This window comes from Talpa occidentalis, unplaced genomic scaffold, assembly GCF_014898055.3.
Source record: "Talpa occidentalis isolate TD23 unplaced genomic scaffold, MPIMG_talOcc4v2.1 talOcc4.11, whole genome shotgun sequence".
NCBI lineage: Eukaryota > Metazoa > Chordata > Mammalia > Eulipotyphla > Talpidae > Talpa > Talpa occidentalis.
In genome coordinates this window covers 10,487,153-10,500,888 of record NW_023601104.1, presented here as the reverse complement: position 1 = coordinate 10,500,888, position 13,736 = coordinate 10,487,153, and the positions used below count along the sequence as shown (strand labels likewise).

The 13,736-nt window shown below is 41.8% G+C and overlaps 2 protein-coding genes and 1 pseudogene across 9 annotated transcripts in view; all 3 read right to left on the bottom strand.

Annotated features, from left to right (window-relative positions):
• Positions 1-7,986, bottom strand: part of RAD51 (RAD51 recombinase) — a 36,235-nt gene extending 28,249 nt beyond the window's left edge. Inside the window, exons 1-3 of one of the 4 annotated variants that reach the window (XM_037502225.2) lie at positions 7,900-7,985; positions 3,726-3,828; positions 679-816 (exon numbers count right to left, since the gene is read on the bottom strand). In XM_037502225.2, the coding sequence (XP_037358122.1) occupies positions 679-816; positions 3,726-3,812 (225 nt within the window). In that variant the 5' untranslated portion in view covers positions 3,813-3,828; positions 7,900-7,985. Of the gene's footprint in view, positions 1-678; positions 817-3,725; positions 3,829-7,492; positions 7,551-7,899 lie in introns of those variants that run through there. The other 3 variants (XM_037502223.2, XM_037502224.2, XM_037502227.2) reach the window with 3 other exon arrangements.
• On the bottom strand, positions 7,896-13,232 carry LOC119239542 (cyclin-dependent kinase 2-interacting protein-like; annotated as a pseudogene).
• Positions 11,275-13,736, bottom strand: part of KNL1 (kinetochore scaffold 1) — a 56,924-nt gene continuing 54,462 nt past the window's right edge. For all 5 annotated transcript variants that reach the window (XM_054700594.1, XM_037502221.2, XM_054700597.1 and 2 more), the window contains one exon: positions 11,275-13,351. In XM_054700594.1, coding sequence (XP_054556569.1) covers positions 13,237-13,351 — 115 coding nt within the window. In that variant the 3' untranslated portion in view covers positions 11,275-13,236. The remainder of the gene's footprint in view (positions 13,352-13,736) is intronic.

The following is a 13,736-nucleotide window of genomic DNA, read 5'->3' as shown; positions in this document are numbered from 1 at the left end:
TATACCAATTTGGTTATAACCAATAAAATTTTGGTTAAGCCAATAAAATCACTTTTATGTCATTTAAGGAAACAAAACAAAACCCTAATAATGACATTATCTTGTCATTATTAAAGAATATTGCCTGTGACAAACTAAAATACAGAGTCTAATTAATATGACCTTAATATTCAAGCAACAAAAACAGCTTTTCTACTTGAAACTAACACGTATTTATTATAGAAACTGTAGAAATCAGAAAACTGAGGCAAAAATAAAAATTGCTCACATTATTACTTCCAGAAATATTGTTGTGTATTTATCCATAAACACATAAAGAAACAAAAACAAAGCATACATGTTTCAATAATCTGTTTTCTTATATTGGAACTATTTTCCTATGTCAGTGATTATTTTTCTAAACTGTTTTTAGTGGCTGTATACTAACAAATATATATCCAACACATGAGATCATCATTATCTAGGAAGACAAGGCACATACCATCAGCACTACAATTCCCTAGAGAAAATCACAATTTATGCAAGGGGGCACAAAGATAATCAACCAGTAATGCAGTCACCTCTAAAGGGAAACTGGATGACAAAGAGAGGAATGAAGGGACGACCACTGCCTTTTACTGCACACCTTTCTGCGCTACTCCCACTAGTGCCTCCCCAGGCAACATAAGCAGTACATACCAAAATTTTATCAGCTTTGGCTTCACTAATTCCCTTAATATTTATTAGCTCCTTCTTTGGTGCATATGCAACGGCCTCCACAGTATGAAATCCAGCTTCTTCCAATTTCTTCACATCATTGGCATTTATGCCACATTGCTGCAAGAAAACCATGGATAAATGTAAGCTGCAGTTCTTGCATCTGTCTGATGCATGTGCAGAGCCCTTACTCAGTGCTTACCCTACTTCACATAGCTGTTTCAGAGAACTGAGATTATACGCAAAAGCTTTGGAAAGTGTGCCTCACATAAGGTATTTAATAATAAATGATCAACCTTTCTGTTAGCAAAACCAGCATGTAATATATATTAAAACGGATTCATTACGAATTGGGATTGAACCAGTAATTCTACCAGGCACTCCAAAGTAACTAATAAGCCTATAACTTTCAATCTTTTTTTACTGGGATTCTAACTGAACTTTGAGAGGCCAGGTTCTACAAGGTCACTTTAAACCAATGATTCCCACATTAAGCACATAAAAGTGTTGTTTTTGCTTTCTTTTTTTATTAAGCCGAGTAAACAGACAAAGCTGCCCCAAGAGTTGAGGATAGCACTGAATTTTTTTTTTTTTTTAATAGAGGCATGTTTATTTATTTATTTATTTATTTGTTTGTTTGTTTGTTTTGTTTATACATGCACTGGGTACAGTCAGAAGCGCGGGAGGGTGAGAGAATTCACCAGAGCCAGAGCAGGGAGCAGAGCAGGCAGAAGGACCGAAGTACACTGCTGAGGGGAGCAGCGGGCGGCAGGAGAGGTCTGCGCGCCATGTGGGACCCTCCTCCGGTGGCCGGGGAGCAGCAGGGGATCGAACCGGCGCCGCATAGGCCGCGGGCAGCTTCGCAACCCAGCGCTCAACCGCTGCGCCACCAGGGAGGCCCCGATAGCACTGAATTTTAATACCTGTCTTGTAGCACAATGACTGGAAAGCTCTGCTCTGATAACTGATGTTAAGAATGGGGGAAAGGGGCTTCCCTGGTGGTGCAAGGGGTTAAGACGCAAACTATGAAGCTGTCTTCAGCCTCTGTAGCACAAGTCTGATTCCCCTGCCAGCCAGAGAGCAACCCACATGGCGCAGCAGACTTCTCCTGACTCGCCGCTGCTCCCTTCAGCAGTGTACTTTGCGGTCAATCTGCGTGTTCTGTTCCTCACTCTGTCTCCGGTGAATCCTCTCACCCTCCCGCACATCTGGCCTGTACCCCAGCTCTTGTATGCATAAACAAATCTTTAAAAAAAAAAAAAAAAAAGAATGGGGGAAAGGTGACCTCCTTGGTGGTGCAAGGGCTTAAGATGCAGCCTACAAAGCTATCTGTAGCCACTACAGCACGAGTTGGATCCCAGGCCTGCCAGGGAGCCACCCACATGGCGCAGCAGACCTTTCCTGTCTCTCCCGCTGCTCCCCTCAGCAGTGTGTTTTGGTCGGTCTGCCTGTTCTGCTCCCCACTCTGGTGAATCCTCTCATCCCCCGCACCTCTGGCCTGTACCCCAGTTCTTGTATGCAAAAATAAATCTTAAAAAAAAAAAAAAAACACTCCCTGGGAAAAAAAAAATGGGGGAAAACTTACTTTTGGTCAGGAACTTACACCAAAACCATGACTCTGGGAAAGTATAAATTAGTGCCAGGGATAGGTATGTAGTTAGAGGTCAATTAAGCTTTGGGAGAGGGAATAAAGTGATATCTGCCTACAGAAGTCCTATTTGCCATTAACTTTTTTAAGATTTATTTATGCATACAAGAATTGGGGTGTAGGCCAGAGGCGCAGGGGTGAGAGGATTCACCAGAGACAGAGTGGGGAGCAGAACAGGTGGATCTACTGAAATACACTGCTGAGGGGAGCAGTAGGTGAGAAAGGAGAGGTCTGCTGTACCATGTGGGTTGCTCCCTGGCCGGGGATAGAACTCATGAGGCAGTGGCTGGCGACAGCTTGATAGTGCTGTGTCTTTAACCCCTGCATCACCAAGGAGGCCCCAGCCATTAATATTTAAACAATAAGCAATATGCTTGTGTGGGTGGGTGTAAGGATGCTCCTTTTACCAAAAGTTAAGGCTCTCATTCGCTAATATTGGTCACAAACCCTCTACAGTAACTTCTGGAATCTTAAAGCTTAGCTGGTAATGAATGGAATGTGTGTGTAAAGATAAAATAAAAAATTTCTCTGCTTTCGTTCTATTTCTTTCAGCACAAGATAGGTACACTCACACTGAGGGCACCGTATGATGAGTAGCAATAGTGCAAAGTCCCAGCTCTGGTGCCTGATATTATTATGCAAAGTCCTGCACTGGAGCTTGACTCTTAAACCTTAACAACCATAAGTTCTCATCCTTCCCATGACAGCTGCCTTGCTAGTAACTTCAGTACAGATCTGGGTCAGTGGAAAGATGCTGCTCCCCACTCCTACTGCACAGCTGGCCCAGTCCATTGTAATTCCTTGCAGAGTAAATTCATCCTTTGTATAAACAGCACAAAGACTCCATCATCATATCCTAGCATTTTTTTTACCTTTTGACAATTCAGTTCTAAGAAAATTAGTAAGTTGGAGGAGAATTCTTTTTTTTTTTTAAAGATTTATTTATGCATACAAGAACTGGGGTACATGCCGGAGATGCAGGGGTGACTCATCAGAGACAGAGCAGGAAGCAGAAAAGGCAGACTGACTGAAATACACTGCTGAGGGGAGCAGCGAGGGAGGCAAGAGAGGTCTGCTGCGCCATATGGGTCACCTCCCTGGCCAGGGATCGAACTCATGCTACAGTGGCTGCAGACAATTTCAGAGCCTGAGACCTATCCTCTTGAGCCACTAGGGAGGCCTCTGGAGGAGAATTCTTAACATAAAAAGACATATACCACAATCATAAGTTTTTACACAGGATCCTTGACAACCTTCCTGAAAACTCTAATGTGGGTCTTGACCATAAACTAACAAATTAAATGCTGTCTGTGATCTCTCCCATTAGATAAAAGAACCTAGTCCAGCATTATAATTCCAAAATCAGCAACCAAGCACATACCTCTAACCGTGAAACAGGCTGTGGACCAAAGCTCTCTTCTTCCACCGAAGTGTCTGCATTTGCTTCAAGTTGCATCTGCATAGCCATTACTTAGTGTTCAATACTGAAAAATTCAGATGGCCATCAGAAAGAAACCAAATAAAGTATACAGCCCCAGTTTAGCTCTTTAATAAACCTCTAAGGAATTATTTGCTAGGCTTTTCATCTAATCACTGACCTATCTATAGCAACGAAAAAGAAATTTCAGCTTCCCTTCCACTTAGTTATCTGTATCAGAAAGACTGCATTACGAACCAGGAAACGTTCTTTTTTTTTTTTTAAAGATTTATTTATTTATGCATACAAGAACTGGGGTACAGGCCAGACGTGTGTGTGTGGGGGTGAAAGGATCCACCAAAGTGGGGAGCAAAACAGGCAGACTGACTGAAATACATTGCTGAGGGGAGCAGCAGACAAGACAGGAGAGGTCTGCTGTGCCATGTGGGCCACCTCCCTGGCCAGGGATCAAACTTGCACTGCAGTGACTGCAGACAGGTTCAAGTGCTGCGTCTTAACCTCTTGTGCCACAAGGGAGGCCCAAGAACCAGGAAACTTTCTTTTTGAAAAATCACAGCTTAATTAGATCAACTATGCCCCTGATTCCCCTGCTTTGTAATTCTTAGTTAGGAACCAAGTCTTATTTTTATATACCCTATGACACATTAAAAATGTTAGAGGTTTGGTAAATATTTGGCAAATGAAGCACACTTTCTAGGACTTTTTCTGGGGATAAAGACTTGGGAAACTACATCCTTTTCTAGAGAAATCTGATGCTCTGGGTAGACAGTCTATGTCAATATTGAGCTGAATTGGGCCTCCCTGGTGACACAAGGGGTTGTCTCAGTATTATCAAGCTTATCTCCAATCACAGCAGCACATTTGATCCTGGCCAGGGAGCCAACCCACATGGTGCGGCAGACCTCTCCTGTCTTGCCCGCTGCTCCCCTCAGCAGTGCATTTCAGTCACTCTGCCTGTTCTGCTCCCCACTCTGTCTCTGGTGAATCCTCCCCCAACCCCACCCCCTACACATACCCTTGTACCTCTGGCTTATACACCAGCTCTTGTATGCATAAATAAATAAAACAAATCTTTACAAAAGAATTGAGCTGAATTGAGTTGAATGTCCAGATACCAACAGGTTGTTGCATCAAATTCCACCGGTTAAGTGCTACCTCTCCCAAGACCATCTCAATAGCAAGCCTCTACTATTACCTGTGCTTCTGACCAATGGGCTATAAATTAGAGGTTCCCACAACCCCTCCTCAGGTTCTATTAATTTGTTAGACCAGCTCACAGAACCCAGGAATCCTGTTTACTCATTAGGTCACCAATTTTATTACAAAGGATATAACTCAGGAACAGCCAGATGGAAGAAATTTATAGGGCAAGGTGTGAGGGCCCAGAGTTTCCACACCCTCTCATGTGCAGCACTCTCCCCAAATCTCATGTTCACCAATTTAGAAGCTCTCAAAGACCCCCCTTTTTGAATTTTTATGGGATTTAATGACTTAGGTGTGATTTATTAAATCAATGAGCACCGGCAATTGAGCTCAACTGCCTGCCCCCATTCTCCCAGGAAGGTCAGGGGTGGGACTAAAAGTTCCAACCCTCTAATCAGTTGATTGGTGCTTCAGACATTCTCTATCCTCAGGTGTTTTCCAAAAGTTACCCTTATTAAATAGCAAAAGACTCAACACTTAGGCAACTCCAAGGTTCTTTAAAGCTCTAAGCAAGAAACTGGATGAAAACCAAATATACATGAAATATATTTTGGTCATCCGAGTGTTCAATCATGATATCTCAACGACTATTTGTTACTGATAAGTTCAGGAAAAGATATAGCTCAATAAAGTGGAAATACAGATCTCTCAGATGGTAGATTTTAGCATAATTTAAGTCTAATTCCAAATGCTGCTATCACCTGAATGCAATTTAAACATCTCCATTATTTATGGAAAAAAGAGCACAGCAGTGCTATAGGGAAGGGATACTTCAATAAATAATGTCTGGTTGACTAAAGAACCTTTTTTTAAAAAAAAAAATTATTGATACATACAAGAACAGGCCAAAGGTGTGGGGTGAGAGGATTCACCAGAGACAGAGGGGGGAACAGAACAGGCAGACTGACTGAAATACACTGCTGAGGTGAGCAGGGGGTGAGTCAGGAGAGGTCTGCTGCACCATGTGGGTAGCTCCCAGGCTGGGGATTGAACTCGTGATGCAGTGGCTGCAGATAGCTCCATAGGTTGTGTCTTAACTCCTTGCATCACCAGGAAGGCCCTGACTAAATAACCTTATAAAGTGAACCTGATCACCACAGGGAAAAAACCCAACTTCCAAATCAGATTACCGCTCTAAATCTAAGAGGTAACAGGTAAAAGCCCTCAAGACTGGTCTAGAGAAAGATCTGTTGAACTTAATACATAAAGCAACAACCAAAAACAGAAAAACTGGACTATATTTAAATTCAGAACGTGTAGTCATCAAAATATATCAATAAGAAAAGGAAAAGTCAAACCACAGTGAGTGGAGAAAATATTTACCACATATATAACCAAAGGTTTGTCAGGGTTGAGGTCAGGCCACCCCAAAAACGTGCCAAGCAGCACACAGATTGAAGTTGCTTGAGAAACAGCCAATATAGGAATTACTATGATCCCCCTTTTCTTCTAAAATTAGAAAAAAAAATCTTCAGTGTGACAGGTGTACTCTCTTTATGAGGAGGGAAAGAGATCTCTTTACTGGTAAGTTTTAAGGGCTAGCTTCTTCTGTGTAATAAGCTCTGCTTAATTCACCAAATATTTCAAGAGCCTCTTTGTCTAGTGAGAAATTAAATGTGTTGCTCTGCTCAACATCACAGATCCCCTAATTACAGGGCATCTCCATGTGCATGAAAATAAACTGGTCTTTTTCTCCTCTTAACATAGCTTCCATCAATGTAATTTTTCCCCCAACCATAAGGGCCTAGAAAGGTAGAGGAATCCAACAGGCTGACAACCAGAATATATCAAGAACTCCTTCAAATCTGCAAGAAAGACAACCCAATAGAAGAACAGAAAGGAACTTTTCACAAGGGTTTCACAACAGAAAATATCCAAGTGGCCGGTAAACAAAGGAAGAAATGCTCAAATTCATTGATAAGAGGGAAAATTATGATTAAAACCAGCTATTATTACTAGACACCCACCAGAGTAAAATTAAAAAGCCTAACATCAAGTGTTAGCAAGTATGTGGAACAACTAAACACATACATTGCTGGCTTGAGTGTAAATCAGTACACTGGGAAACTGGCACTAAGAGAAATGCAGACAGACAAAGGCCGGGACCCAGCTATTTCCTCACTCTGCTCAATACAAAGACATGTACGAATCTACAGGCAGAATGCTGAGCAAAGTCAAGACACAAAAATGTCATGCATGGTGTTAGAGAAAACTTTAAAACTGGAGAAATTACTCAATGGTCTTAGACACTAGAAGTAGACACAGTGGGGGGCTCCCGGGTGCTGTCAATATTCTATGTATTGATTTTGTCCTAAGTCATGGAGCTGTGCGCTTGATTTGCGTATTTTTCTACATGTAGATCACGCTCCACTTTAGCAGTCGGCGGGGAAAAAACAAACCAACGTCACTTTAGAACGTCCCCTCGGCATCACGCGAACGGTCTTCCGCACTGGGCAACGAAAAAACATTTTTGACACCTGGACGCTGTGGTGGTTTGCGAGCCACACCTGGTGTCACCGGCAGGGCGAGGCCTGACCGGGTCCCCGGAGCCCCGGCCACAGCCGCTGCCCCTCCCCGGCGCCCGCCGCTGCACTCCGCCGCTGGAGACGCGGCCCCGGGGTTCCCGACGCGCTCCGAGGGGGCGCCCGGACATGCCCCGGCCTCGCCCAGCGCCTCCGGGCTCCCCACAGGCGTGAGTGGACCCCAGCAGCCGCGTGCGGGCGCCCGCGCGGCCAACGGCGGGGCCGACCCGGCCTGGGGGCGCGCCCGGCCCGCGCTCTGCCCACTGACCTCGGCCCGCCCGGCGGCCTGCTCGGCGGCAGCGCGCCCGCCTCCGGCCCCCGCTCCGCGCGCACCCGACCCCACGAAGCCAGACCCTCGCCCGCCCCTGCTCCTCCACTCGGCCTCTGCTCACAGCGCGAGGTACCTCCGGGCCCCAGCGGGCTCCTCCGGCGCCTCAGCTCTCCCCGGGCGCCTCAGGCCGCCGCGCGCGCTTCCCCGCGACTTTCGGAAATCCCGCGCGCCCGCCCGGAAGCGTGACGCCGCGTCGACGTCGCGTTCCCCGCCCTTCTCGGGCCGTTTCGGCCTCTGCGCGCGAGCCCGAGAGGGGGGCCCAGGGAGCTTGGCCTCGCCGGATGTTACAAACGGCCCTAGTTATTTTTCCCCGAAGGAGTAATTTAAAATGTGGGCGCTGCAGCCTTCTCTTCACCCGGTCGCGGTCTACAACGCCCAAGGAGCGAGCGCGGCCTGAGACTACATCTCCCAGTGTGCACCGCGCGCGACTTCCGGGCTTTGGCTCTAGTCCCTTTGGGAGATAGCCCCGCTGCCTGTAGTTATTCGGCGAGTTCCTGAATTGGCAAAACGTGGGCATTTGATTGTTCTTATTACTCCGTGCCTCTGACTTAATGAAATTCTTGGAGCCGGGCTCTTTCCAGGCCCCTGGAGGTGAAGGAGCTGAAGAAGCTATGAAAGTTGATGTACAAACATCATTGCAATTCTTTTGGATATATACCTACGAGTGGAATTGCCGGGGACACGGTAGTTCTACATTTAATTTTTTGCGACAGCGAAGTGTTTTCCACATTTTACACTCCCACCAGTATTGTAGAGTTTCAAATCATCTTTTCTATTTTTTTTAAATTATACCCATTCTAGTAGGCGTAAGGTGGTTTAAATTTGTATTTCTTTAATGAATAATGATGTCAAGCATTTTTTATTTGCTGGCTATTTGCATATCATCTTTGGAGAATGAAAGGTCTATTTAGATTGTCTATGCTAAAAATAGGGTTGTCTAAGTTGTAATTCTTTATGTTACATACCAGACCCTTATCAAATATATGATTTGCAGACATTTCCCCACACTTTTTATTTTTTTTGGTCAGACACATAAAAGGTTTTATTAATCATCTCATGAAAAATCTACACTATCACCACTGATAAAGTCACTAGAAATCTTTACTCCTTCTTGCCAACTCCAGTATTGGCCTTTGCAGTCCCCTGTCTTTCTTTATTCTGTTCTCGAGTTCCTAGCACTGTTTTCTTGAGGTCTTTTTCTTCTCATACAGGCCATGTCTTGCAAGTCTATGTTTAGGTTCATTGATCTTCTATTTTGAATCTGGCTAATGTCCTTTATTGGTTCTAATAGTTTTTAGTGAATTAATTAGTATTTCCAATATAGATTACATCTCTTGTGGTAATAATTTCACATTATATGTAAATCAAACCATCATGCTGAACACTTTAGACTTATACAATGATGTATGTCAGTCACTTCTCAAACTGGAAGAACATGAATGTCTTTTCTTTTTCTTGCCTAATTGTCCTCATCACATGTAAACAAAATATGATGTATTCATACAATGAAATTATTTTGGTCATAAAAAGGAATGAAGTACTGACATACACTATAGAATGAATCAATCTTGAAATATGTTAAATGAAAAAAGTCATAAAAAACATATGTATGATATCATTTATATGAAATGTCCAGAATAGGCAAATTTCATAGTGATAAGAAAACCACATTACTAATTGCTGTACAGGTGGGACCGGTGGGAGAGATGGTTTCTGGTGTTCTTTTATGTGTTTGGTTTTTGTTGTATTTGTTTTGCACAGGAAGAAGTCAGCATTTATTACATGTTGGGAAAAGGGGGTGCAGCAGTGGCCAATCTGGTGAGCTGCATTTAGTACAGGTCCTTGGAGTCATCCCCCACACTGCCAGGACACACTGCCATGCTTTTGGGATGGGGGGTCCTCAGTTGGAGGTCACATTGGGGCAAGGGAACACAATGATCTGAGTTAGTTTGTCCACTTCCCAGTTATTTTACTGACATAGATGCAGAAGTACCTGTAGTAGATCTCTGACCAATAATCACAATTCTGAATGGAACAGAACATGATTGTCCTTGCCCTCGTTGGTGTAGTTTGTTGTTTTATTCCAGGTAGAATGGAATATTTGCCAAACCTAGCTGGTAAATCCCATTTGGCTCTATAGTAAACTCTATGGGTTTTAAAAAACCACCTGTGGTAAAATATACAAAAAAAAAAAATGACATACTAGCTATTTTTAAGTGTATGGTTCAGCAGTGTTAAGTAGATCCATGCTCTTACTTTGTGAATACTCCACAACTTTTTCATATTGCAAAAGTGAAACTGGATATCCACTAAACAACTTCCCGTTCCCCTCTCCTCTACTTTGTCTCTGAATTTGACTACTGTATCTCATAAGTGTAATTACCTCTTGAGATGCAGCTTGCTGCCACTCTCCTCATAGGGCTGGTGCAGCAACACTGACAAGTAGCTCAGGGGGAGGAGTGCTCAGTGTGTGCAAGCTCTTCAATGATGTAGCATTTCAGGTGAAACCCCTTCTTGTACATGTGGGAGCTTGGGGTAAGCCTCATGGGCCATGGGTCATGTGTGAAAAAGGGGAGCTGTCTCCCCTCCTCCCTATAATGGTAATTTTCTAGTTCACAGATGCCTCTGGTAGTTGAAGAAAGCTTCTCCATTTTCACCTATATTTTGGTCAAGTCATCCAGGGTGGCCTGTAGCTCCTTACACAGCACCTCCAGCTCCTAAATTCTCAAAGCATCTTTTCTGCATTTTCATTACAGGCTAGGCCGCTGCCCTCTAGTTCTATCTTGTCTTTATTGGAAAAACTGGTTTTCAAGATGGCAATATTATTTGCAGTAGCGAAACCTACATCACTAAGGGTTTTCCAGTTCAGGATTAAATTATGCCAGTCCGCTGTGTTGTCCTTAATTTTTCCTGCACTGACAGATGACAACTACAGGAACTAGTAATGTGGTTTTTCTATCACTATGAAATTTGCCTACTCTGGACAATTCATAAAAATGAAATCATATATGTTTTTTTATGACTGGTTTCTTTCATTTAGCATGTTTCAGGATTAATTCATTCTATAGTGTATGTCAGTACTTCATTCCATTTTATGCCTCCCCAGGAGTCATGAAACCCCAACTTCATTATTTTGTGCATGGTCATTTTCTTTTCCTAGCCTGATATTAGTAGTTACAGTTTGGGGGAGTCTAAAGTATTACAGGGATTTTGCAACTGCACAGGGGATCAGTTGCTGTTAACCCCCTTGTTGCTTACTGTTCTTCAGAGACATAGGGATAACTGTGATTTATATGTGGTTTTTACACTCAAGTCCTAACATTTTAACCTTATCTGTTTTCAAATGTGTGGCTGGGCCCAGAGGGAGATTTTCTGGTATATTTTCAAAGTTATATGGGACATGTGGTAAAAACATACTTCACAAATTTTTTTTAACAAGAGATTATCAATTTATTAAAAAGGTTGAGTTATGCATTCACAATGGTAACTTTAACCTTAACTCCTGGCTCAATACTGATAGAAGAAATCTGCTAAACAATCTCAGAAGAACTGTGCAAGTTAATGAGTCACTTGTGGCTCCTCATCTGAAAAGGATCCCAAGTCTTAGAATATTCACTACATGGGGATTTTCTTGTGATTCTCAGAGTCTTGGCAGGCATTTGAACTGATCCTTTCATTTAAGATTCTTTTCCTCTGGACATCTGACCAAGTCAGCACACACATTTTTTCCAAAGATATCACTTTGGGGCTAGAGTAATTTCCAGGGAATTATCGCCTCTGGTTCCATGGTTGTCTTGTCTATAAAGGGAATGGCTATGGTGTGGCTTCCTGACCTACCTGTTCCTCAGCATGAGACAAAAGCAGTCTGGAGCAGGACAGGAAGGCCCAGAGACCCGGAACTCTGCTGCAGCTTTGATTCCACAAAGAGCTAAACTTATTCTAATAGTGCAAAAAAACCATGAAATTCCAAATAATATGTTGAACAGACACAAATGCAAATAACTAGGTAACTATTACAATTATGTACACCAAACCCAAGAAAGCTGAGACCATCATTACAAGTCAAATCATTCCTGGAGCTGATCCATTCAGGTTACTGAAATGTGTAAAACTGAACTTTTTAGTTTAGGCTTACAGAAAAGAAATAAAACAACTCCAATCAGAAAATAATTGTGAGTTTCATGGAAAACAGATATTGATTATTTTAAATGTTTTTTAAGGAGTTCATGGAAATAGAAAACACATCTACATCTAGATTTTATGGCAAATGAGTTTTATGTGGCTTTTGAGTTTAAAAGACCATTAGATCTTTTGATTAGTAGTTTAGAAGTAAAAACCAGACGAGAAGAAAGAGAACAATTATGGGGCCCACAGGACTTTATCTTGATTATAAAGTATAAATCAAACCTTTAAGCCTAATTAAAAAATGCAAATGTATTTTAGTTTAGAATTAAATATAAATGAAACAAAGTTATCAGGATCTGACTAAAGTCTGGGTAGACATTTTTTCATATTTTTCTATCACATATAATATCAAACATTCAATATCAATGAATACATGCTTATTTTTGTGTCTGAGGTGAGTGTGATTTAAGAAACCAGTATTTATGTTAAATTCTTTACTACTGCCAAAAATTGACAAAGCTATTGTTTTAGGTATGACACTGTCTGAAGTGTAATTAATAACAGGAGGTTGAAAATCTTGGTGTAAAACATCCTTCAGAAAGAAGGAAACTGCCAAGGCAAAAGGGTGTCTTTCTATACATCTTTATGCATTTCTATACATGTATCTCCTCACTACAACAGAAAACAAAAATAATGTATTTACATGTATGTAACTGGGCCAAAATGAATTTTACCTACAAAATTACATTAAGAAAACACAAGATATTATATAAAAAAAGAAGGTAAGGCCCGAAGAAAAGACTCCATATTCTCTATCAATACATTCTCTAATGGAGAAAAAGGAGGACGAGAAGTTTGTAGACAGACAAGTCTTTACTCCAGAAGCCAAACAACCTAAGAATCATAGGTCTATGTATGGAGAAATAGCTAATATTTTTGGCTAGTGATGACACCTCTGTATATGCTTATAAATTACTCCTTAGTGCCTGTACTACAGAAGAATGCAATATTTTAATTAGGAGAAATTTTCCCTACATATTCTACTACTTAAACCTTTGGTAGAAAGATTAGCAACTTGACAGCAGGTTATTTAAAGACTTTTGCCATTCCTGATTATAAAGGTTTAAAAACTAACCATACAAATTACATCATCAGACGTAATTTTACTAGGTTTCTATTGCCTAAAGACAGAAGTTGAATAGCAATGGAGACTATGACATAAGAGAATCATTAAGTGCAACGTGCTTGGTTGTTACAACTCTGGTCCATGGTGCTAGTGGCAGAAATGGCAGTCCTGAAGCAGATCTTGGTAAATTTGCTTGACTACATTCTTCAGGTAGTTGTCCTCCAGTGGCACTTTAGATAAAATGACAGCAATTTTATCTTGGCTAGAAATATAACAAAAGATTAATTAATTATCCTGGAACACCTGTCTCCATTTTGGTGGAATTCATGTTTTTAGATACAGTCTCTGAAGTTTCCTAGGCAGCATAAGTAGGCATTTCTGGAAATAGTCTGTCTAGCTTGAATGGATGAGATTCTAAAAACAAGGCCTAAGAATCAATTCTGTGTGTAACTGAGCTGATTCTCTGGCAATAAAGACCTAAACTACTGGTATTTGCTGATGAATTGAAGGGTAAGCACACTCTAAACTCTGCCATATTTCAATCTGTAAGCAGTATGTCTGAAAGTCATACAATATATTGTAGAAATGATATGGTTAAACCTAGTTCCACCATCTAATTGAAAAAGTATTATGGAGTATTATGAATC